General features: G+C 41.1%; 1 protein-coding gene across 3 annotated transcripts; it reads left to right on the top strand.

Moving 5' to 3' along the window:
- Positions 1-544: 544 nt before the first annotated feature.
- On the top strand, positions 545-24,024 carry DDX59 (DEAD-box helicase 59). Of its 3 annotated transcripts, none has more exons than XM_042820022.1 (8): positions 545-592; positions 15,940-16,753; positions 18,882-19,049; positions 19,620-19,709; positions 20,107-20,358; positions 21,919-22,071; positions 22,510-22,638; positions 23,694-24,024. In XM_042820022.1, exons 2-8 carry the CDS (start codon positions 15,944-15,946, stop codon positions 23,955-23,957), a joined length of 1,866 nt encoding a protein of 621 aa, XP_042675956.1. In that variant the 5' UTR covers positions 545-592; positions 15,940-15,943; the 3' UTR covers positions 23,958-24,024. The 3 variants fall into 3 exon arrangements, with proteins under 3 accessions (XP_042675956.1, XP_042675955.1, XP_042675957.1); XM_042820021.1 differs by lacking the exon at positions 545-592 and adding an exon at positions 15,164-15,395; XM_042820023.1 differs by lacking the exon at positions 545-592 and adding an exon at positions 15,799-15,827.
- The last annotated feature ends 1,275 nt before the right edge of the window (positions 24,025-25,299 follow it).

Here is a 25,299-nt window from a genome sequence, read left to right as displayed (position 1 = left end):
TCCTCCGCACAGGAATGTGGCGGAGCCCGCCGTCCTCCTCCTCCTCCGGCCCTTTGTCTCTCCGCGCTCACGCCGCCGCTCCCCGCAGCCCGAAAGCCGGCCCTGGCGGCCTCGGCCCCCGCTGCCCGGTGGAATCCCTCCGGCGGGGGCCGCGCGCCTCGGGAGCGGCCGGCCGTGCCCTCAGCCGCGGCAGGCCGGGACGCGGCCCTTCCCGGCGCCGAGGTGTCAAAACGCCGGGCGGCGGTTTCCAGGAGCCGCGCGGCCCGCCTCGCCCCGCCGACAGAACGATGCGGGCCGGGAGCAGTACCGACCGCCGGCTGCCCGCCGCTAAACCCCGCCCGGGCGCTGCCCCTAAGGCTTGGCCCCGCGCTCCCTCAGAAGCCGCCGCTGCGGCGGTGCACCCGCGGCTGCCGCACCGGACGGGAGCCGCGGCCGCGCATGCGCCGACGCCGCCACGGCCGCCGCCGCCTGCTCGCTCGGGGCGGGGCGGGAACGCGCGGTCACGTGGCCGCGCATCCCGCAGGGGGCGGTTCTGGCGCCGGGCCGAGCCCGCGCCTCAGACGGAGGCGGCGGGGCGGAGCGCTGCCCGGCGGTAAGGAGGTGCTCGGTGGGGTCCGGCGGCGAGGAAAGGAAAAGAATGAAAAGGGCGGTAGCTGCTGGCCGCGGCGCCCTCCCGCCCTTCTTCCTAGCGGGGCGGGAGGGGCTTCTCAAATGCTGAGGCTGCCGAGAGGCCGCGGCTTCCTCAGGGCCGAGCTGTGGGCGCTGCTTGACGGAGAGCGGGGGGGGAAGAGGTGGCGTGAGCCAAAACGCTTCGCCCTGCCGGGGCCCTGCTCCTCCAAGCGAGCGGCACGGGCTGGCACAGACTGAGCGAGGATCTCCGACGTAATGCTGTCTGCAGACGGTTACGTCTTCGCGTTTAAAATGGACTTCGCATCTCGCTGCTGCGTTACGTGTGCTTCTGGCACGTACCGTGGCGGCGGGGCCGGGAGGCATCCCGGTTTCGCTGACGGGAGCCGGCTGGAATTCCCGCAGTAGGAAATGGGAAGAACCCCATGTGCGGGTGTGGCACTGGAAAGTACTTCGTATTCATGAGAAGTACAGGCTTAGCTTTCAGCAGCTCAAGTCAAACCTGTACTTGCATGCTTTCCTCAGGTTTTTTTTTTTTTTTTTAAATATGCTTCAGAAGTTATGTGACACTTAAGAACTCGTTTATGTTGTTTTTTTATATTGCTTATAGAAGGGTAACTTAATTCTCATTATATAAGTAGCAACAAACACCTAGAATGCAGAAGCTTTTGAAACCCTAAATGATCAGACCCAGAAGAAAACATACTCCCAAATTTCAGTTCATTTGCTTCTTGTATGCCTAAAGAAACACCTGGAAATCAGAATGACTTCCAGGGAAACATCATTTGTGACAGCTTGAAGGCCATCACTTCAGTATGATGTGTATGGACCACTTCAAGAGTTCTTAAGACCACCAAATAAACACTACAAAAAAAAAAAAAAAGGCTTTTTTTTTCCCCCTTTACAAAATGCTGCATAATCCCAATAAGGAGGGATAGCTATGTTTAATGGCCTTCTGGATTTATCATTTAATTCGCTTACACAACACATGTACCTATACTGTATTACACACTAAGAATATAGTGACCTTTACCCCAAACCAGTAAAAAGCTGTTCTTCTAAAATAATGTAGGCCCGAGTCCCTCCTTCCTTCAAATTGATAAGAAATTAAAAAGTTAATCTTGTTTTAGAACAACTGAAAGCAGAGGCCACTGTGGATAGGAATATATGGAGACTACTACCAATCTAAATTTAAGTGTGAAAGTTTCTATTAGGTGCAGTGAAACCCATTCAGATTCACAGAGGGAACTCTAAAAATTGCTTTGCCATGTTAACTGTAATATAAATGTTTTTAACTTGCTCAGTGCTCTTAAAAGTTAACACATGAATATAAGGCATCTGAGAGTAAAAAGGAAAACGTCTCTAGTAGTTGCTTGTGCCAGGTCTACTTCCACAAATATGCCTATATGTGGTGTTGCTCACTACATTGTCAGAGGTATCAGCAATCAACATAGAAAGTGATTTAAGTTTGCTTTAGTTGTCCGGAAGAGATAAACAGAGAAGAAACAGTGAGGGCTCACCTCCTGCTCTGCTTATTCACTTTAAAATACTTGAGTAGCAATAAACTCTTCTGTACACTATCTTTCTGTTGCAAAGTATTTAATGATTTGAAGTTCATTCTAGGTGAAAGGACAAAGTATTAAGAACTAAAGCAAGCAGCTCCCAGAGGATTTTTCTTTTCTTTTTCTTTCTTCTCGCTCCCTGTACCCTGTATTAGAAACCCACTTGACTAGTTTTATCCTCTAGCTATGCCATAGACCTGATCCTTCACTGCCATCTGCTTCATCACTTACACAGTGGTTGTACAGAATCCGTAGTCAGTGTGTGGCAACAGTGCCACATATGACCATGAAGCTAAAAATAATGGTGTGGGAGAAGGTTGTTGCCAGTAGTCATAACCTTGGGAGAGTGTGGAACGAACCTCTATCAACAGTTCTAAACCTCTGTTTTCTAACTTGTTTCAGGATTCTTGCATCTTCCAAAAAAGCTTTGTCTGTGATAGATTCTCTTAGACTAAACTGAGGCTGGCACAAGACTAGGGAGTGATTAGGCCCAAGTAGTATCTCATACATAATTTCTTATTTCGTAACGTTATATGATAAGTGTTTTAAATGAGCAATACCAGCTAGTGATAGCTGGTTGAAACTATCATGTTAAGGTAAATCCACAAACATAGCAGTTAACAGGAACTACTCCAGCACATAATACTTCAGCCCTACCATTGAAAAAAGTCTGGAAATAACACCATAAGGATGTTACCTTTCTCTGTGTAAGACTCTCTCACCTTCTTTTCTTTCTCTCCTCAAGTAGTTACAGTGGTCAGGACAAAAATAGCTAAAGTAAGAGATGTGCTCTGTGTCTAGCAAAGGTACTACACGCAGCTTGGCATGCCACAGATCAAGGAGCAGCCACATCCCACCACATTCCTTAATGACTGTACTTGCTGACTCTAGGAAGCTTTGGACAGATATCAGACTGAAAAAGTGATCTACAGATGACTTTGAAAGAGATATTATAACATAAAGATGACTTCTAAAATGAAGTCCCTGTTATACTAGCTTTTTAGTATGGCTCCAGAGGTAACATAAGAACTCTCAAATAGTGAGAGCTAGCAAAGTGCATTTTCTAACAGATATTAATTAGTATGTTAGCCTGAATTATTAAGATTATTTGACATCATTACTGATGTATTTACATAACAATATAACACAATGGAAAGCACAATGATAACAATATAGTAGCAAAGTTGTAGGCTAAGGAAAGTGAGGATAAGCCCAAACAAAGCAGCAGCAGCAGCAACAAAGGAAAAAAAAAAAGTTGCTCACCCTTAGAATACCTCAAGTATGAAACAATTGCCAACGAAATATTCTTATATCCACTGCCAGCCCTTAAATGAGATCTGGGGGGGGGGGGGCAAATTCTGGCTCCATCCCTTCTGGTCACTCAGCTACATTGCTTGCACCTGAGCTCCCCTGGATTGGCCCTGCCTTCCCACCAGGTGCTCAATCACTGCTTCAAGCTGTGATTTAGCATTTCTGCTACAATATATATGCAGCTTTTGTTAGCTGGGGGTTTTATGGGGGAGTGTGTTTTTCCTGTTTCAGAATGGTACAGACATACAGGAGTGATTTTGTAACTTTTGTGTTTTAAGTTCTTTTGTTAGTTTGGATTCCCAGTGATGTTTTTTAGTTTGGTTGGTTTGTTTCCCTTTTGTCTTTTTCTCTCTGGTTACTTTGGTGTTTTTTTCCAAGTTTTTTTTGTTTTGTTATGTTTTTTTTGTGTTTTTTTTTTTTTTTTTTTCCTGTTTGTTTTATATGTTGGTAGCTTTTCAAGTTCTGTTCATCTCTTGGAATTGTGCATTTGCCAGGTATTTTTAGATGGCTCTTTTTTCTGTATAACATTCTGTAAGTTCACTGTTTTCTCTTTAGTGTGCTTCTATGCTTAAGTTTTCTATGTAACTTTTATCTTTTTTGTGTGCACTTTAAAACATGTGAAATTGGCATTGTTTTCTCTCAGTAAGAGAGGTCTATTTTCCTTATGGCCTTCTAGATGTATCCCCAGTTTTCTGAGGAAAATCCTAAGCATGGTTTTTTTGGATGTTGCCTTAAAGCCTTGAGCAACTCACCTGCCCTGGAAGATGAGATTACGGTGGGGAATTTACTTTCAGAAATGCTTTGTACAGGAGCAAAATGCAATGTTATTGTTGTATCGATAGCTGTTAAATAATACTTTATTTGTGCTGCAGTTCAGAGTAAAATGGATGACTAGTTCTTGAATTGTGTGTTCAGGTGTAAGAAGTTTAAATTGATTATTAGTTTTTTCACAGACAGAATGAGAGCTATCTGCACAGTTTTTCCTGTTGCATTATACTCCACTGAAATGGTTGGCCATTTGGTTTTCTTTTTTTCTCCTCTGCTTCTATATGTGCAGAAGTATGTGAGTGCTCATAAGAGGTCGTTTGTTGGAGGCATGCTCATGTTTATTGGTTGAGCATGAATAGGCTTCAGTTTTCCATCTTTTGGCTCTGCTTTCAGTTTCCAGTGAAGCCCATGTATGTCTGAATAAGACCAGCAGTCAGTAGGAGAGAATACTCCATTAGGACAGGGAAATTCTTGTGCCCTTTATACGCATCAGAGTTATTTTTTAGAAGATATTATAGTAGAGGTAGTGCAGGAAAAAAAAAGTAAAGGAAATAGCACAGGAACTGTGTAATGGAGCTTTTAAATTCTCTTTATGTTTTTCAAACATTATCATCTAATTTTTTTTTTTTTTTTTGGCAGTTTCTCAGTTTCCCTTAAATTGTAGAGAAATTATGTGTTACTGAGGAACTACAACAGTTACTTCAGGGCACAGGTACAAATAGCTGGCACCTTGGCACCTTGTTTGTGAAGTAGCCGTGGAAAGTGTGTTGTATCCCTGCATTTGTACATACTGACCCTTGATGTTATTGGAGATTTTGGTTACCCATATGTACTGAAATAATCTTACTCTGAGTACGTAGAATTCTGCTGCATTTAATTCTCTTCGACCACCACTTAATTTGTTCATATTTTCCAAGTAGCTTTGAAGAGGTGTACCTTACAGTTAGTTTAAAGATATTTTTAATATTCCAAAACAAATAGGATACCTAAGCCTCATGTACAAGAACTAGATTTAAAGACACCCCTATTTCAATATATATTAGAAACATGGCAGGAACAACAATTATTTTAATGGTTGACTCAAATGAAATGTATGTATACTATATTTAGTAATAAAAACTTGGCAACAAAGATTTTTAAGGATAACTGTCTGTGTAGTTCCCATTTGAAATCACTGCCACTAAAGACACAAGTGAATGTAATTGTGTTTATAATTGTTTTTCTGGATCAAGGGTGCCTTGCCAAGAATGTGTTTTTGAAGAAATAACTCGGATGACTTCTTTCTTCTAGAATGTCTCAAAAGAGACATTAACTGGAAAAAAATATACATATATACATCTCTCTGGTTATTCTGTCACTTGCTTATTCTTTGCTGCTATGGTTAGGCTTCATGTAATCACTTCACCTGCCAGTCAACAGTTCTGGATGCTGATGTCCTCATTTGTTACACTCCAACTTGACTGCTTTTCTGATACCCAGTGTCCTTTGCTTTTTTTCCCAGCAGGTTGGAAATTGATAGTGGCTTGGGTAGGTACTTTTATACTGGCTATTCACTTTTCAAGCAGGCACATAAAAGTCATGTTTTTTTGAAATCAGTACAAAAGAATTCCTTTGTCATGTCTTTCACACTGCTGTGTATGGTTAGTTGTTTTATTTTTTTTTTAAAGTACTGTCAGTAATAGTTTGCTGTTACTTTGCTGTTTTCTTTAAGACTTCTATATATTTCTGCTTTTCCTTCTGTTGTTTCCCTTGTACCCACCCAGCAGTGTACAGCCCCCTGCATCTTAAAGCCCATCCAGTCACATGATTCCTTATTGCTTTTGGTCTGTGATTTTTGTGGCAGCATCTACTGTTGTGTTCTGTAAATTGATTTTTGTATTTATCTGAATAACCATAATTTTAAGGAGGTTTTGATCTCAGCCTTCCTATGGCACCTATTGAATTTTATTGGAAATGGCTAGAATTACAAATCTGTGCTGTACATCTAAATCTATATTCTAGTCAGTTACTGTAGTCACTAATCTAAGTCTACTCCTGCTGAAGCACATGCTGATTCTAATAGGATTTTTCTCATTTAAGAATTGCGGAGCTTTTTGTCTATTCTATTCGTATCAATAATTATGCTTCTCTACTTGACACCTCTTTTAAATCTGTGTGAGTGTTGCCTTAAATTGTGTGAATATTGCCATATAGTAGTATTCATCCACTACCTTTAGAACATATAACGTTTTTTTGGTCTGTCATCAGCTGGTCCTCCCTTCTATGTATGAACTAGTTCCTGCTCAGCTGCCCTTAAATCACTAGTGGCTGGGTTACCCTGTTGCCACACAGTGTGTGTTGAAGCACAGGGCATTTTCTCAGCTGTCTTACCCGGGTAGGGGGCAGTGGTCACTTCACTTGTCAGCACAAAGAATGGGAGTGACAGTCAGAATCAAGGGTGTCAGAAACAGCTTTCTCTTCTTGTTAGCCAGTGTAGGTGAATGAAGATGAAGGAAGGGGGCAAGCAGGCTGAAACTTGCTTTGTAAAGATTTGAGCCCTTGTGATGATCACTGCTCTGGGAGACATCTGAGCCAGACAAAGAACATGTGGGACGCTTACTTCTGCACAGATCTTCATAATCCCTCTCACAGGCTTTGTCTTAGCAGACACAGTTCAGTCCTTAAAGGTGGTAATTTACTAAATGAGTGAAGCAGCAGCCTGGTTGAGAGTGTGCCTGTAGGCATTACACTGAATCAAGAGAATTGTTATATAATGCAACAGAAGTAATCCCTGGAAATAAGGACTGGAAAAGGGAGTTGATGGTATACCTATTGGTTTTCCTTTGGCAACTCTTGTCTGTGGCAAGCTCTTTTCTGTTTTCCTTACTGTGTTTAATTGAATTGCCTGATTGCAATTGCCTGATTAGAGAATGTAAGGTAACAAAACAGATATTGCAATAAATTCCTGTGTTGATGCAGGTCCAGCTTGTTCAATTGAGTGAGTAGTTTACTATTCATAAGGCATCTACTGGAATTGGGCACTTGAGTCTCTGACCCGGCTTGTGGTGTTCTCTTTTAGGAAGAGCAGTGAGTCAGTAGTCACCAGAAAAAAGAATGAGGGAAACAAAGACCAGCTCAATAAGAAAGCCTATCCGAGGCATAGGCATATTAGCACATCTTCCTTTTTACCTCCAAGGTCTTATGCAGTACTGTGCTAGAATAATCAGGAGTATTGTTTGACTTCTCTGGGGGAAGAGGTGAACTGGAGATGGGACACCTAAGAACAAAGAGATGAAAAATAAGAATTGTAAACATTTTGTTGTATTGGGTTGTAGGTGCTCTACCCAGAGACCAGTGGAAATGTAGAACAAAGTGATGAATGATGTCGCTTCAGAGTCAAGATTACAGGGTTTTAGATACTGTAATAGTAGTCAAGCAGTAGCAAACAAGGCTTTGATATTATTACATTGCTCTGATTTCATTACTTAAGAGTCCTGCAGAAATATCCTCGCTGCTACTAGAAAGCAGGTTTCCTGTGTATCAACTGCTGATTAAGAGCCATCTGCATGGAGATGCACTTCTGCTGTCTCTTTAATCACTGAAGACATACTGACATGTTTCCCAGGGCCAACTCCCTCTTATAACCACTGACTATGTTTGTGGCTTCTTGCAGAACAGACAGGGTTGGTAATACAGAAGCCTTTTGTTTTTGCTCTGAGTCCCACTGATCTGGTAGGCTCTCTTTGTTCTTACTCGTCTCTTGTCTGTCTAGCCACACTTTTTCCTTGTTCAAGTTGAATAGTGCAGTAATGCTCTGTTTTCAAGTATTTAAATCAGTGATGTCAGGGGGAGCTGTTCCTCTGCAGCTTTAGTTTACTCTGAAGCAGAACAGAACGGGAATGAGAGCCATGGCTTTACTTCATTTCATGGAGTCCTCAAGAATGATGCAACATGTATAGCATTTTTCCTTTTTATATTTAACGTGTTTGGCTGAATTGCAAATAATCTCAGAGGAGCTGTTTCATATGCCTACTTAGATTTAATTTGCACAAAACTGTAAGGTAGGTGAGGTGTTCTGGAGGCTAATGTGCTGTAGGCAGAGTCCCCTGAAGGGGAAAAAATAAAGCAAATTAGTCAAGAAAATGAACAAAATCATTTCTTTGCTCCTCTGCGTCGTGTTGTTTTCTGGCTTTATTTCTTCAAGAACGTCCTGGCAGTGAACCTGTCAGATAAATTCAGAACTATTTTATAGTTGATTGGTATATTTTTGTTGTCTCTTAGTTTAGAACTGTTGAGAGGTTTCTTCCTCTTTGGCACAAGCCTAAGCCACCACCTTTCCACAGCTCTTGTCAGTGCTCAGGTAATTGTTGTAGCCTTCTGGCTTCTTCATGACTGGCCTTTTCCTGGAAGACTTCCTTAGCTGGAGCTTCTGTCTGCATTGTTACATGATGCTACATGTAACAGTCTAATTTGTGTGCATCTTACTAGTTACAACATGAAACAATATTGTTTTGGCAAGAAACTCTACAGAATGACCTTGTTCTAATGGATCCTGTGCTACAAAAAAAAAAGGAAGTTGGAAGACTGGAAGTGGACATTTGCATGGCTCGAAATTGTTAATCATTTGGTTTAAACAAAACCAAACCAGACCATTTTCATGTGGACTTTCTAAGTTTGTGTTTTATAAGACTGATGTGATTTTGCCAGTTTTTTCCCAACCTATCCTTACAGCCAAGTCAGCTGCTTTGTCTTAAGAATTAGCACAGATTTAATCCACTGGGTTGTTTAGCAGCTAGAATCCCCAAGTTCTTCGTATGGATTTCATACAGCTTTTCCTGGAAGGAAAATACATGTCAGTGGAGACTTGAGCATACAGCACAAAATTTGCCATTTAGATCAGAATTCTTTGGACTTACTTAACATTCAAAAGATTAGAATTTAATACCCAAAAAGGTTAGAAAATGTATAATGATCTAGCATGCAAATGGCTGATGACAATTTTTTTTTCAGGGTAACAACTAAAAATACATGAAATGCTACGTTGTTTCTTATTTAGTGTAGATTGAATTTATTCTGAAATTTAGAAGTATATTTTAAAACCCAAAATCTGAATTCTTCTGAACTAGACATTATTATGCTGGAATTTTTTACAGCCAAGTTACAAATCACAGAAAAACTAAGGTTTGCATGGCAAGTTCTTGGCAGATCTTTCTTGGAACAGCACAAACAAAACTGCTTAACAAGGAGGCATTCATTATTTCTGTCTTGCTACCCTCTGGTATTAGAGTCACCAGCTGTAAGGTTACTGGCATTTTCTTTGAATCTTTCTAACAGAAAGCAGAGGGAACCAGTCATTCAAGTGTGGTAGTGAGAGATAGGCTGCATTTGTTAAGCTTGCTTTCTTTTTTAATAGCTATTGTGCTTTATCAAGCTGAGCTAATGCATTGAGTGTGTGTTCCCATAGTAAACAACATTTAGGAAACCTGCTAAATTTCAGAAGGATAAATCTGTTGTTTCATCTTTAGAGGTCTGTGATCATGGAACTCACAATTAAATAACAGGAAATTTGGTGCCATGAGGCATGGGAGGTAGTGTTGTCTGCTTAGTGCTTGTAACTGCTAGTGGATAAATACTGCAAATGGTTCATAGAAGAAAAAGCTTGAGAGGCGTAAAGGATTTATATTTTCTTGAACATTCAGTGATATGTTCTCATCTCTTTGGGTTATCTGTAGTCTACAGTTGCTGTATATACCAATAGGTATTTTCACTTACTCAGTTTTCAGGACCTCAGTTTGATCACAGCTGAACTTGCTGTTCTGGGTAGCCTTAAAGAACGTTATCCTTTATGCAATAAAAAATAATTGTACATACTGAGTTTAGGTATATCCCATAAGAGAAAAGTATTTCTGGTTTATCTATTCATATTTAATGATCTTATGCAGAGCTCTGTGATAACTACACTTGTGCAATAAATTAGTGCAATACACAGTATTGGGTACATTGCCATCCTCTGACTGATCAGAGGAGTCAAGCCATGTTCTGAGTGTCTTCCACTTTTAAGTGGGTGGGAGTTTTTATGAACGTGGAGGTCATGGACTGGCAGCTGTTTTCAGATGAGTTACTTCTACTTCTTATGTTTGGTTTTGAGGGGATATTCTTAACTAATCTGCTGTATCAGAAGTACTGATTTGGCTGGAATTGAACTTGGGGCGCAGTTGTTTTGTCTGAGCTGAGTTTCTTAGAAGAATGTAAATAAAAGCAACTGGAGAAACCTGTAACTAGAGCCAAGCTTTGAAATGGTAAGAATTCAGAGGTGGACTGTTAAGGCCTAGAGCAAGGTTATTTTGGGATTTACAGAGTCTTGGTCATCTCCTTGTTTACCCAGTCCAACAGCCCTGATCCACAGAGCTTTGGTATTCATGGATTGGAGTACAGACTAAAGCTTTTCATTTTCTCCTGTACTTGGCACTTTATGCTAGGAGGAAGGTGTAACTTGAAGGCTTGCTATTTAGTCCTGTTATTCTGTCATTCTTAAATCTGTGCTTTTGTATCTCTGTAGGGTGACTGTTGCATGTTTATCTTCCAGTAGCATTTGCCTGGGAGGGCAGCTCATTTTTGTCATGAGTGAATATTCAAGTGCAAGGATGAAGTTAATTAAAATATATGATCAGATTAATAGTAAGTCATGAAGGCAGGGAAAAAAAAGCAAGTACTAGAATCTTAAGGTTATTTTCACAGATTTACGTAAGTGATTTTTAACTCCATAAAATCTGAGCAGTGTACCAGTTTTGTAATGACTGGATTGTATCATTTTTATCCTACTGAAACATGTACAGAAAAATCAAGTCTTATAAAGAGTCAAAGGGCCAAAACTGTACTTGAAGTTATGGTTAAATAGTATAGTAACTAATTTCTAGGATTAGCAGCACCATGTAATACTGTCTGTCCAGTGCACAATTGTTTCATTTCAAGTTTCAGTGCAGTAGCTTTCTATTGTTAGTTTCTAGTTGAGTTAGCTGTTGTCCATGCTGATGCAGCCAGCATAAGCACTTCATTTTGACTAATAAACAGTGTTTATTGTTTGTTCTGACTAATAGGTCAGAAATGTAATTGTGCTACGACCAGATACAGATCACTTCTTTACCACTATGCTGTTTGCTACAGCTAATGAAAACCATGGCCTCCCAGGTGATGGAGGGGGAAAAAAAACAGAACTCTGGGCTGTAGCAAATGGTGGTACATTCTTTAGTGGGGAGGAACTGGCAGGAGACTTTAGTCTCACATTTAGCTTTCCAAGATAAGTTTTGGAGTTTATGAAAAAAAAAATATGGGGGGGGGAAAAAGGAGTGTTAGATGTAGCAAAAGTGAACAGTCATCTTGTTCTTGTCCCTACCTAAGGAAAGCAAACAGGGAAGAAGTACTTCTAGAGGAGGAAAAGTAAATTTTCTGTATGCATTTTGGACATAAATGAAAGTTTGTTTTTTTTTTTTAAGTATTGCCTTTTGAACTCTGATACATTTTTCTATTAGAACTTTGTGGACAAATGTTCCACTCAGTAATGAGGTATCTACATTGCCTTACAGTGCTTGTGGAAAAGATGTTAGCTGAAGGTGTCACTTCATTTTGGTAAACTACATCACAATTTTTTTTATCCTCTATTTTGCATATCAGTCACATTCTTTTTTAGCATATGACAAAGATCTCTGCTAGGAAAATTAATACCAAATAAGTCACAGGACTGCAAAATGAATGTCAGAGCTTCGGAGTGAGTCAGTGGGGAAAAAATTATCCATGAGTTTTATTTTTTTTTTAGGTGAACTGTTAAGAGTGTATTGAATACTTTGTGGATGGAATGACATACAGAATTTAGAATTCTGTATGCTGAAACTTAGCATTAGGAGCCACTCAGAGCAGCAGAGAGGGCTGACATAAAGGAAGCTTTTGGGACTTGACTTGTGGAGCTGTGTAGCCACCAAGTCAGCCAATAGCAGCAAGTTTTGGAAGGCTCCTCTATTTTGCAGCAGCTTCCAGTGGCTTCTAAAGCCAGGAGTAGTAGCAAACACTGTCATCTGGTAAGCTGGAACTTTTAATTCCTCTTGTCTCTTGTGCATTCTCTTCTTCACGCATCCATTTGTGTGGGATCCTGTAAGGGGAAGAATGCAGACTTAATTTCAGTGGGAGTTTAATCTTGTTTTTGGAATGGTGCTCATCTCATGCAGCAATAAACCAGCCTTATTCATTGTTATGTGAGTCTAAATAGCAAAGTAGTAAGCAGCTTTCAAATGTAATGATTTGAGATCCTTACAGAAAGAGCAATAGAATAATGTAAAAGGTGAGTATTTTGGCTTTTGTGGAATACTTCTGTGGATCTGTGTTAATGAAGCAGTGGCATCATGGAAAAATAACATTTTGGGCATGTAGTACCATAATTATAAAATAATTAATTAAAGAACTGTATTCTAATATTTGGATCTTGGACATTAGTAGAGGAAAAATAATTGATAACAGAAAAAAACAGCAAATGCAAATACCAGAAATAGGTGATACCCCTCTTTCTTTTCTGACATGGCACGGAAAGATGAAGACATTCTGCACTTGTAGGAGTTTGGCACTTAATGCCAGAGCTCAGGATTGGATTTATTTGTGTTTTTTATAAACTAAAAACAACAAACAAACCCACAACTCAGTAATACTCTTTAAGCATTTAGGTTTACTTAGGTTTTTATTAATTCAAATTTTACCACAGATTTCTGCAGAGAGAAACATCAACCAATATCTTCTTGGAATGTGGCTCTCCAAATTAAAAATGCTCGGGAAGCCCAAATAATTCAGTTGTCCAAGCCTTCTTTTGTTGATTATTTGCAACAACCTTAGGAGTTGCCTGTTTACTGCCTGGTCTCAGGATAAAAACAGTGTGTTCAATGTCTGTATGAAATCAAGACAATTGATATGAATCAGAATTGACTAGTTAAGGATTAGCCACGTTATTTGTTTTTAGATTATCTGGATTTTTCCTGTGTGGTTCCTTTAAGGCTGTAATTCAGAAACCAGTGGAGTCACTCGCTGTCATTGACTGAGCGGTTTGTTTGAAGAACTGTTCCTCAAGTGAGCTTCAGCTTAGAGCTGCTGATTACTGCCTCACCTACAAATCTGCGAAGTGCCTTCCAAATCCTGAAATTTGAAAGAAACAGGAAGTTAACTTTTTTGTAGCATCAGGTGGAGTAGGTATGGGGCCCATCTCCAAGTAAATGTGCTTTGATTTGTGTCACCTGAATGGACAGACATCCTCCCTCCCTTCCCAACTAGCAGATATTTTGCTAACTCCACATATAGATGTGGTGAAGTGTTCTTTTACTCTTTTTATTATTATTATTATTTCAGCCAATTATTCTAAGTAACATCATCATAAATATATTGCTCTTTATGAATTATGACATTAACAACCACAGTTAAGGCCGTGGAATTCCTTATTTCAGAATAATGCTTCATATGAAGTAACTCGATGTGCATCCTGTAGCATGAAGAAAATCCCTATCTCTGATCTGTCATTTGGAGGCACGCTTGAATTCTCGGGCGCGTCAGTACTGACACTTGCCACTGGAGGGAGCGACGTGTTGGCTTCATTTCTACTCGAATTTGAGTCCACTGTGGGTACACAGCCAGCCTACACTGGGGGCTCACCCCACGTGGAAAATTCAGACTTGGCATGAGGATATTTTGCCTACGAAGGAAACTTAAAACACACTATACTGAAGCGTTTTGGACTCTTACCCTTTGGGATGTATTTGTTAATGAAACCCTCTGTGGAAGCCAAGAAGCCAGACTGTGAGGTGCCTGCAGGCTGTGTTGTAGTGCAGTGTAGCTAACAGGGCTCGCTCAGGCAGGTATCACTGCAGAGGGCTGAGCTGTGTCACTGCTGTCACACTGCTCTTCGGAATGCTTCTGATAACATCACTGATGTAGCGTGCCTAACACTTGTTTCTTCTGAACAGGGATTTTGGTCTTCTGGTTTAATCCAGTCTTGTGTCACTGAGTTATTTACTGTTCACGAGTGAAGTGAAAAGTTGGTTCATGCTTCTGAAGGATGGCTGTGAGAGGGGATAAACTGTCGGGCAAAGTAGCTGCTGGTAAACTGCAGGCAAGAATCTAAAGTGCTACACTTGTTTTTGGTGGGTTTGACGCCATGGATCAGCATGGGAACACTTTTCTTGTATCGCTTAAAATAGATCAAGAAGTGGAGGACTTCAATATCAACAATAACACTTTCATGTTAATAATGACTGTTAATGATCATATTACCAATTATAATTAGCAAAACTCGAGTATTAATAATTTGAGTGGAATTAACCTCAATATTATTTTATTGCTAATACCTTCATTAGTCTAACAGAAGTGGGTATAAATTTAATAGCTGAAATTACTTGTTGAGGTGAATGTTAGTATGCAGTAATTCTTTTGTGCATATGTGTTTGTGTGCACTGCTGCATTCAGTGATATTATAAAATCCAACTAAGTTTCTGCATCTGCGAAGTGATGATTTAAAAAAAAAAAAGTGTCAGTGCCTAACAAGGAAGTGTTAATTACTAGCCATTACTAATGGGCTCAGTACTGGAGGAGGAAGGAGGGAAGGTACAATCTGTTGCGGAGGACGGGCAGTGCCTTCAGACCGCAGCAGCCTTGGCGCTTTCAGCAAGCATCTTTCCCACGCGCCGCCTTGTTTGTGGTCTTAGGGAGTACTTTTAGACTGGGAGTACTCCGGTGGTGTGGCTTGTGCTGAAGACCAGGAGCGAGGCACACAGCGAACGGGGTCCCGCAGGGCGCCGGTGCCGCCGGCCGTGGCTGCAGCTCGCCGCCTGCCGGTGACGCGCGCCCTCGGGAAGGCAGGGAGCGGCTGCGGGATACTCGGCCTGCTCTGCCGCACGCATCCGTGCCGCGGGGCAGCTTCCCGGCAGCGGCGTCACGCCGTACCGCGTGACGGGACACGGCTTGAGGCGGCATCTGATGCCCTTTTGCGAAATGTGACACGTTCTGGTCTTCTCCACGGCGATATTAATGCAGTGTGAATGGTTTAGGATCCACGGCGTGCCTTTTGCTTACTGGCATAGAAGTAATTTCCCGGATTGCTGCCCTTGCGTGTGCTGGACATGGGTAAATACGCGAGTTAGGAATGTAGCTAGCATGCCCCACGCCTCCATTAGGTGCAGTAATAGCACGTTGTCTCGCGTGTGCCAGTCCTTGCTGTGTGCTCGGGGCGTAAAGCGCCGCTGGGACGCCACCGCACGGCTCGGCCCTCCGGAACGAAGCGGGCGGCGAGGCGGCCCCGGCTCCCACGCGGCTATCCCTTTCCGGGCCTCGGGCTCGGCTCCTCCAGGAGAGCGGGAACCCGGCCGCCCCCCTTTCTCTCGCCGCGCACCGCTGCACGCCCGAAGCTCCCCGTCTCCCTTCCCCTCAACCCGTCCCGTGCCGCCATTTTGAAAGCGGGGCCGTGAGCTGGGGCCTCCCGGGCCCGAGGGGGGGCGGCGGCGGAGGCGAGCCGGGCGGTCCGAGCGCCGCTGGCCTGCGGCGGCATTGCTAACCGAGGTGATTTTTGAAAGGGGCAGCTTCCGTGTCTTTATTGGGGGTGGGTTTCCGGGTTGGAAATTTCCTCGGCTCTGTACTGTTCTCTAATGGCTGTTTCTTTTCTGCTGTACAGAAGCATGTTTTTACCAAGGTCTGTTAAAGTCAAGAGGAGTGCTGATGAGGACAGAAGCTGTACGGCCAAGAAAAATAAATTGTCTTCTGGAGGGTCTTCCTTAGAGTTCCAAGATGATAAATCAGCTAGAACAGAAACTTCCACTTCAAAACGTGACTCGGATGAAGTTGCGCAATGCACAGAGCCCATCGCTATTCCTTCTGATCTTGGTGTTCCTGACCCATCTTTAGGAAAAGACGAGCAAAGTACGACTGAAGATAGCTCTTCAGAAGAACCCATAAAGTCCTTCAGCAAATCTCAGCGTTGGGCAGAACCTGGAGAACCTGTGTGTGTTGTCTGTGGTCGCTACGGAGAGTATATATGTGATAAAACAGATGAAGATGTTTGTAGCTTGGAATGTAAAGCCAAACACCTTCTACAAATTCAAGAAAAGGAGGAAAAGCTAAAATCTGATCACCTCGCACAAGGAGGATCTCAAGAAGAAACTCACCTCCTTAATACACCTTATTTCTATAAAGATCACTCCTTTATTTCAGGTTTGCAAGATGAGCAGGTTGAGAACCTTAAACTGCAGTTAGGTATCGCAATCCAGGGCCAGCAAGTTCCAAGACCTATTATAGAGTTTGAACACTGTGGTTTTCCTGAAACTTTAAACAGTAATTTAAAGAATTCTGGCTATGAAGTCCCAACTCCCATCCAAATGCAAATGATCCCTGTTGGACTGTTAGGGAGGGATATTTTGGCTAGTGCAGACACAGGCTCAGGAAAAACAGCAGCGTTCCTACTCCCTGTTATTATGAAGGTTTTGAACGAGGTAATGAAATCGTGTTTGTTTTGAGGAAGTGATATGCAACTTTGTCGCAAGATTTTCAGTGTAATTGAGAATGCAATTGCAGTCTTCTTTATTTTAAGTCATTTATTTATTTGATTGAACATTAGTTCTTTGTGGGGGAGGCCTGTTGATTATTTTGCACTTTGAATGCTAAATCATCTCCATTAGTATTATATAATATACGTTTTTTATTAAGAAAGGTAGCTAAGTTCTGAGGTAAACTTCCTACATGACTTAGAAAATTATTTCATGTGTTTTGCGAGTAGTAGTTGCTAGATCTTGTTGCATCAGGTGGTTGAAAGATTTTTGATATTGGTATGATTTCCTGGGGTAATTTCAGTTGGGATATGGTTGGCTGACCATCAAACAACTACAGGAGTTTCAGGTTGCACAATTCTGCACATCTTGTTGCTATACAAGCAGCTTCTTGCAGTGTCAGTGGGGAGAAAGCAGTTAAGAAAATCTTTGCTTCAGGAGGATGTGAATGTATGGTGAGAAATAATGGCAAATAGTATTCTGTGCCTTGTGCATCATCTCTATATTGCTTTAGTGGCTATAATCAAGAAGATTTTGAAATTTGAAAATTTCAGATCTGATTCCATGTGATATTTTACACGGTTTATATGTCTTTCCTATAGAGAGATAGATATGTGTATATGTATTTCAACTTAATAGTCTAAAGATTATTTAAGTAACTCTTTATCTTCCTAATACTGTATCACGGGGGGTTGCTTATACAGGAGCATTATAGAGGAGCAGTGCTATTACACTCTGGTGTTTCTTCTGTCTGGTTATTCTCAAAGTCTGCAAGGCAGTTGTATGTGTATAGTAATGTGTACAGAATCAGAGTCTCAATGAATATTATTTCATTACATAAACTCTTTTGTTTTCTATTCTAAGGATACTTTACTAGTTAACTTATATGTAAAAAGTATTTTGTTTAAAATAATTTTCATTTTAATGTAACAGAGAAATGATACATTAAGAATGTAAGGGAAATGTGGTTATAAGATAATGTTTGACATTTCCTGGCTTAGATGCTTCTAATTGTGGTGGTAAGTTTTCAGTTGTTTTCATTTTGGCAAGTGTTCAACTTAACCACGTCCTTCTGGACTATGTAATTCCCCTGAAGATACAGTGGGAAAGGAACCATTTCCTGGTGTTGGTCATTTGTAAATATTCCAGTTAAAGAACAGAAAGAAACAGATACTATCCAAAATAACTATTATGTGAAATTGCATTATAGGTATCAGTATGTGTGAGAACTGTGTTTATCTGATGGAGGATGTACTTAGTGATCTGTGATTAATATTAGTGAAATAGTGCATCTTGGAGCCAGACTGTAATTCTACCTTTTTTTTTTTTCCTCATTTTCCTGGTGTACTTTATATTCTTTTTACTTCATTACTATGTATTAATTGTGCTTGAGAAGCTGTTATCTGAGAGGAATTGCTGTACTGTAATTTTGTGTTTTCTAGATTTGCAGGAGGAGGTGATAATTTGAAGATCCTTAAATAGGGAACAAAAAGATGTTTGAAGACAGTAGCAATTTTGTATTTAGTCTCTGGCTGATTATAAGTGGGTGAGAGGGGTTATTGATTTTGTTTTGAAGTTTTCTGTGAGATGTTTTTGCTGTGTGGGTGTCCTATCGGTATTTGTCCTCTCTGTCTAATACTTATTGATTTGCTTAGTTCCAATGGTGTTTAAAATGATAAGGAGAAATATTGAGTTCCTGTGATATCAAGACTTCTAAAATGTTTGTAATCTGTCTGGATTTAGCTAGCATCCTGGGTTTTGAGTTCGTGTGGAATTTGAATTCTTTTGTAATTTCAGTTGCAATAACTAAAACACAAAAATAACAAAACAAAGCACTGCTTGGATTCCTTTCTGGGCCTTTTTTTTTTTTTTTTTTTTTTTTTCATTGTCAGGAATCTTTTTTTCTACCTTCCTGCTTCAGATAGAAAAGGCACTAGCAGTCTAACTGTAACCACAGTAGCTGTGCTACATATTTTGTATTTCAGTACTGGGAGAGGTAGTCTTGAAAGCTTTTTACCTAAACAATGAAGCAGTTCTGTGTTCAACAGATTTCTTACCTCCCCTTTCTCTGTAGACAGAAGCTCCATCAGCCCTTATTTTGGCACCAACAAGAGAGTTAGCAATTCAGATAGAAAGACAAGCTAAAGAACTCATGGCTGGTTTACCAAACATGAGAACAGTTCTCCTGGTAGGAGGTTTACCATTGCCACCACAGCTTCATCGTCTCAAGCAAAGTGTCAAGGTAAGGACTGCAGTGTGCAAAGGTGCTCTGGAGAGTTGTGTTTTCACAACATTTGCAGGAAAGAAAAATGTGACTGTTGATGTAGCTGTATATGCACAGATGCAGAGTTTTTCCTGAGTATGTGTAAGCTACTGAAATAACTGTTAGCTTTTGAAAATTTTATAATAGTATAAACTAATAATTCTTCACATTTTACTTCTGATTGAATGTAGTAAAGATAGTTGTTGTTTTGGAAAGAATCACACATAATATTGCTATTTTCAATTAGTGAAACATGCCATTTTTGTAGACAGAGTTGTAGGTAAGGTCAAAAATAGTTCTTTTTTTTTTTTTTTTTTTTTAATGCAGATTAGATTACACTGCTGGTATTTAGATGTTTCCATTAGAGTACTAAGAAACTCATTTCCTTTTGAGACTTCATAATTAAGTTACCTGGAAAAACTTAGAGGTTTATTTGAACATAAGTGGCTTCAGTAATTATCATCATTCTCACCTCAGTGCTGTAACTTCATAGTTTTTTCCAGTTTTTTTTCTCTCCTTTAACAGATTTTTTCCTTTTGTCTTTGGCAGGTTGTAATAGCAACACCTGGAAGACTTCTAGAGATTGTAAGGCAAAATTCTGTACAACTGCATGGCATTAAAATCATTGTAGTGGATGAAGTAAGTTTGTTAATTCTCAAAGCTATATTGTATGTACAGAGGTCCTTGTAGAGAGTCGTCATGGGTGCATTTTCAGATGATCATACACACAGAATGTTCACTGTAAAGATGAAATATATTTGTTATGAGAAAATTTCACCTCTAACAATTTGAGATGTTTGAACAATGCATATTCTATCGACTGTAAAAGACTTCCATATCTGACAGCTGGGACAATGCTACTTTGAGCCAGTTATTTTTAGTTTTCCTATATAGCTTTTCTTCTAACTGAAGTTTCTACTGCCTTGGGATTATTACACACCAATCATATGCATCATGGGTCATTTTTCTTTTCAAGTTCAGGTTTATGCTGTTTATTCTGTTTATTGAGAAATCTGATACAATATTTTTTACTTAGGTGGATACTATGTTAAAAATGGGCTTCCAGCAGCAAGTGTTGGATATTTTGGAAGACATCTCTCATGATCATCAAACTATACTGGTGTCAGCCACAATCCCAGTGGGTATTGAACACTTAGCAAATCAGCTTCTGCATGATTTTGTAAGAATAACAATTGGAGAAAAGAATCTACCATGTTCCAATGTGCGCCAGATTATTTTGTGGGTGGAAGAACCATCTAAAAAAAAGAAACTGTTTGAAATACTAAATGTAAGTGCAATGTTGTTCTCATAGGACATTTTTAAAAGTTTGCCTGTTTTCACAATGCTCTGTCAGGTTCTTGTCTTTGATTCTGATCTGTATGTAGTGAAGAAGAGGGTGATGTTGAAATAGCGCAGTTACACGCTCAACAGTGCGTGTAACCTGGACCTGGGGGTATTGATTGATGCTCGGCTGAACATGAGCCGACAGTGTGCCCAGGTGGCCAAGAAGGCCAATGGCATCCTGGCTTGCATCAGAAACAATGTTGCAAGCAGGAGCAGAGAGGTGATTGTTCCCCTGTATTCAGCACTGGTGAGGCCGCATCTCGAGTACTGTGTCCAGTTTTGGGCCCCTCACTGCAAGAAAGATATTGAGGCCCTGGAACGTGTTCAAAGGAGGGCAACAAAGCTGGTGAGGAGTCTGGAACACAGGGCTGATGAGGAGAGGCTAAAGGAGCTGAGAATGTTCAGCCTGAAGAAGAGGAGGCTCAGGGGAGACCTCATTGCTCTCTATTACTTCCTGAAGGGAGGTTGTAGTGAGCTGGGGGTCGGCCTCTTCTCTCGTGTCATTAGTGATAGGACCAGGGGGAATGGCTTCAAGCTACGGCAGGGGAGATTCAGGCTGGACATGAGGAAGTATTACTTTTCAGAAAGGGTGGTCAGGCACTGGAATGGACTGCCCAGGGAGGTGGTGGAGTCACCGAGCCTGGGGGTGTTCAAGGAAAGACTGGATGTTGTGTTGAGGGACATGGTTTAGTAGGAGCTATTGGTAATAGGTGAACGGTTGGACTGGATGATCTTTTAGGTCTTTTCCAACCTTGGTGATTCTATGATTCTATGATTCAGTGCTGCAGCGCGAGAACTTCATGGGCAATTTTAGGACGTACTCCACCCCTGCCACTCACACATCCTTCTGCAGCAGCAGACTACGTTCCTGTTCTTAGAACTAAGTTTAAAATCATCATTTTGGTGTTTTTGGTGGTCTGCAGAATGGCACCTTAAAGATTTGTATTGATTATCTGTGTGTGGTGGAAAAACAGGACTTGTTAAAACTGTCATAGCTGCTTTATGGCCTAGGAGTTGTTTGTCATTTTAAAAGTCATTAGAAAACAAAGTGAGAATGCTAATTTAGTTCTTTCTTGAATTTTCTTTATATGAATATTGCAGGCCTCAATTACTTATGTGTACTTTAGGAATAAAGAAAGGATGGAAGGGAGTAGTCTTGACCTGGGTCAAGCAAGAAATAAATAGGAATTTTTAACTGAACATCAGACCGTAAAGAAATTCAGAAGTGTAATGTAACTGTTTTTTTCCAAGAAAGCTCCCTACTTATAAAAGCATATTATTGCATATTATTGAGATAAACTTGGGTTCTGAACTTACAAATCTTATATGTTTATGATGTATGAAATTGTGCTGATGGCTGCTGTCTTGTGGCTTCTTGTCTGGAATTTAAGAACGTTTGCTCATCTGGAAGAGATATTACTGCTAGAGACATTGAGCAGCGAAGATCAAATCAGAGTTCTTGATGATGAGCAACAACCTGTGGTACCTTATTTCCATTTTACAGGATAAGAAACTTTTCAAGCCTCCAGTGTTGGTATTTGTGGACTGCAAGCTAGGAGCAGATCTGCTGAGTGACGCAGTTCATAAGATTACAGGATTACAGTGTACATCTATGCATTCTGAAAAATCTCAGGTGGAAAGGACAGCCATATTACAGGTCTGTGCCTCCTGACGTTTTTAGATTCTTGATAGATAGAAAGTGGCTTTTTGTTTAATGGCTTAATTAGATTATAGTTTACTGTTTTTCTGTGGTTAAATATGAAGTATTTGTGGGGGAAAAGAGGAGAGAGGTGTGGGACCAGGTAAAATTACAGATGAGGTTATTTCAAATGCAGATAAATACTGGACACCTATTTCCTAGCTTATTTGCTTTGAAACAGGAATGTAAATATACATTTCACCTTAATTGATGCTTTTATAATTAAAATGTGGGTTCTGGTCTCTCTTTTGCTCTTTGGAAGTAATACTCCTATTTAAATCAAGAATACGAGGGATCATTCTGTCTTCTGTAATAGAATAAACACATTGGCCAACAGAAGATTTCATGTTTGAAAAGCAGATAAATAAAAAAATATTTTTTTTCCTCCCCTGTCAGGGATTACTTCAGGAGAAGTATGAAGTGATAGTAAGTACTGGAGTCCTTGGACGAGGACTTGACCTTGTCAATGTCAAACTGGTCGTAAATTTTGATATGCCTTCAAGTATGGATGAATATGTACATCAGGTAAAAAACAAAATATTCTGTCATTTGTTGAAGTATTAATTTGAAAGTATACTGAAATATGACATCCACTTATGGAAATACTGTGTCTTAGATGAAGAGATTAAGGGAGATGGACTTGTTGGGGCTGGAGAAGAGAAGGCTTAGAGTAGAATTAATTGCTGTGATAATGGATGGTTACAGAGCAGATGGAGCCAAGCTGTTCTTGGAGATCTGCTGTGAAAGGCTAAGAAACAATGGTCACAACTTGCTGCAAAGGAAATTCTGACCAGATAAAAGGGAAGGTCATTTTCATGGAGAGTGAGTTAAGGCAATGAAACAAGTTGCTCAGAGTGGTTGTGGAACCTTTGTCTTCGGGAACATTCACAAGTCAGCAGGACAGGGTCCTGAGCAACTTGATCTAAATTTGGTTAGCCTTGTTTGGGATGGGAGTTTGGACTGGGTGACTTTCAGAAGTCCTTCTAACCTCAATTATTTCATGTTACTAACTGCAGTACACTGCTTTATTTTTTTATTATTTTTGTACTTCAGCAAGTAGTCAATAAATAACAGAACTGTACTGGTGCTAAAATAGTAGTATTTTTTTTTTTTGGGTAATTAGAGAATCTTTTTAGATTCTTTTCTAATTCTTGAGTACTTTGGATGACACAGAAATAATTTTGTCTCAAGAACATTGCAAGTACAGGGTTTTTATTATGATGAAACTTACATATATTGTACAGAAAACAAGGCACATGTATGTGGTGTTGATATAGCATTTGAAAAACTAGGATTCTGTAGTTCTATGAAATCTCAGTGTTAATGCTGGATTTCTGCTGTGTCCCATAAGCAAACAGTAATTTTTCGTGCATTTAAATTAAAGCTTCTGATCAGTGTATCTCAAATCTAGGATGTGTATTGAATTTTTGTGTGTAGAAGATGAGGTGAAGATATTGTCATTTACATAAATTCCTGAATACCTACCTGTGTTTTATAACAGAAAATAAGAAGATATGAGGAAATTGTACTTGATATTAAACTGAGCTTTAATAACTTAAACTGAGATGTTGCTTTTTCAGGTTGGAAGAGCAGGGAGGCTGGGTCACAGTGGAACTGCGATTACTTTTATCAATAACAACAGCAAGAAACTCTTCTGGGATGTTGTGAAGAGGGTAAAACCGACAGGCACTATTCTTCCACCGCAGCTGCTTAATTCCCCATATCTACATGACCAAAAGAGAAGGGAACAGCAGAGACTTAAACAATTAGAAAATAGCCTTGTAACAGGGGATAATATTATGGACATCATTAGGAAACATGACAAAAATAATTCTCTGAGGTAACAAAGATAAAGCAAACTTTGTAATTATTATGCAACTGTGATAAAAATAAATGTGCAATTTTCATGTCTCTCTGTATTTTTTTTTTTAAATCTGATTTTCTAACGTCTCATTTTTATCTCATCTTTTGCAATACCTGGCTGTTAGTATATCTTTGTTGTAGCAAAATGGGATAAACCAGGTAAGTTAAGGAAGAAATCTGTTGGGTTTTTTTTTGGTTTTTTTTTTTTTTTTTTTGTCATGAACCATTATAGTTGTTAATATGTAAGTGATCGTATCCATTTGCTACTTGTTTATGTGTAATTCTTGCCTTTCTCTGGCACTGGTTTTCTTCCAGGAAACCAGACCTAAGCTATGGAAATAGCGTTACTTAGAGTGGTGGTAGCAAGTGCTGGGATAGCTGGTGTTACTACATGTTACTACTTATCGTCCACGGTTGGAGGCTGGTCATAATTGAAACTTCCTTTTTTTGTTGTTTTAGACTGAGGCTCGAGAAATGACGGTTGGTACCTTTTTCCCTTGCTTTGGCTTTTGTCTCCCTCTGCTGGGCGCTTTAAAAACGTCTCAGTTGCTTCTAAACGCAGTACTTAGAAATTTACGCAGCAAACGTGTCGTAAAACGTTTTCAGCCTTCAGGGAGCGCCCGCTGTGCTTCTGTAGAGACGTCACGAGATGATGAGGCGCTCCCCTGCGCGCGCCGTGTCCCGGTGCTGTGAGGCACAGGCTGGCTTCGTGCCGCCGCAGTACTGCGCGAGGGGCTCCAGCACTGCGCGGCGCTCGCGGTGCTTTTCCGCGGTCCGGCCCCGCCGCCGGCGGCGCGGAAGCTCCGGGCCGCGTCGGCCCCGCCCCTCCGTGACGCAGCTCCCGGCGCGAGCCAATCCCCCGGACCCGGCACATTCAAACGGGGCGGGAGGAGGACGCGAGCCGCGGTCGGGGCGCGCGGAGGCGAGACGGAGGGTGAGCGGGGCGGCCGAGGGGAGGGCCGGGGCTTCCTGTCGCAGCGGGGATGGGTCTTCCTCAGGCTGCTCGCAGGGGACGGGCCGTTGCTGGGGCGGCCGGTCCCGGCGCAGCTCGGGGGCTGAGGGAGCGCGCTTCGAAAGCTGTAACTGCGAAGTGTAGCGTTAAAGGAAACTGCCGTTGGAGCAGCGCTTAGCCTGACGCTTCCTCGTAGCCAGAGATCCCTTTTTTCCCCGACCGCTCGCTTTTTCTGCCTGCTGACGATACGATTCTGGAAGAATCGAAAGGCGGGGGACTTCTTGTTGGCATTTCACGGCAGTTTGGTAGCAGCTGACAGGTGTGCAGGGGGTGGTGATGGCGGACCTGTAACGGTGTGTTCCTGTGGAGGC

The sequence above is a fragment of the Centrocercus urophasianus genome, unplaced genomic scaffold (assembly GCF_019232065.1).
Source record: "Centrocercus urophasianus isolate 14NV4802_14NV808 unplaced genomic scaffold, USGS_Curo_1.0 seq_18, whole genome shotgun sequence".
Taxonomy (NCBI): domain Eukaryota; kingdom Metazoa; phylum Chordata; class Aves; order Galliformes; family Phasianidae; genus Centrocercus; species Centrocercus urophasianus.
The sequence above is the reverse complement of the archived record's forward strand: the minus strand, read 5'-3'. Positions and strand labels throughout refer to the sequence as shown.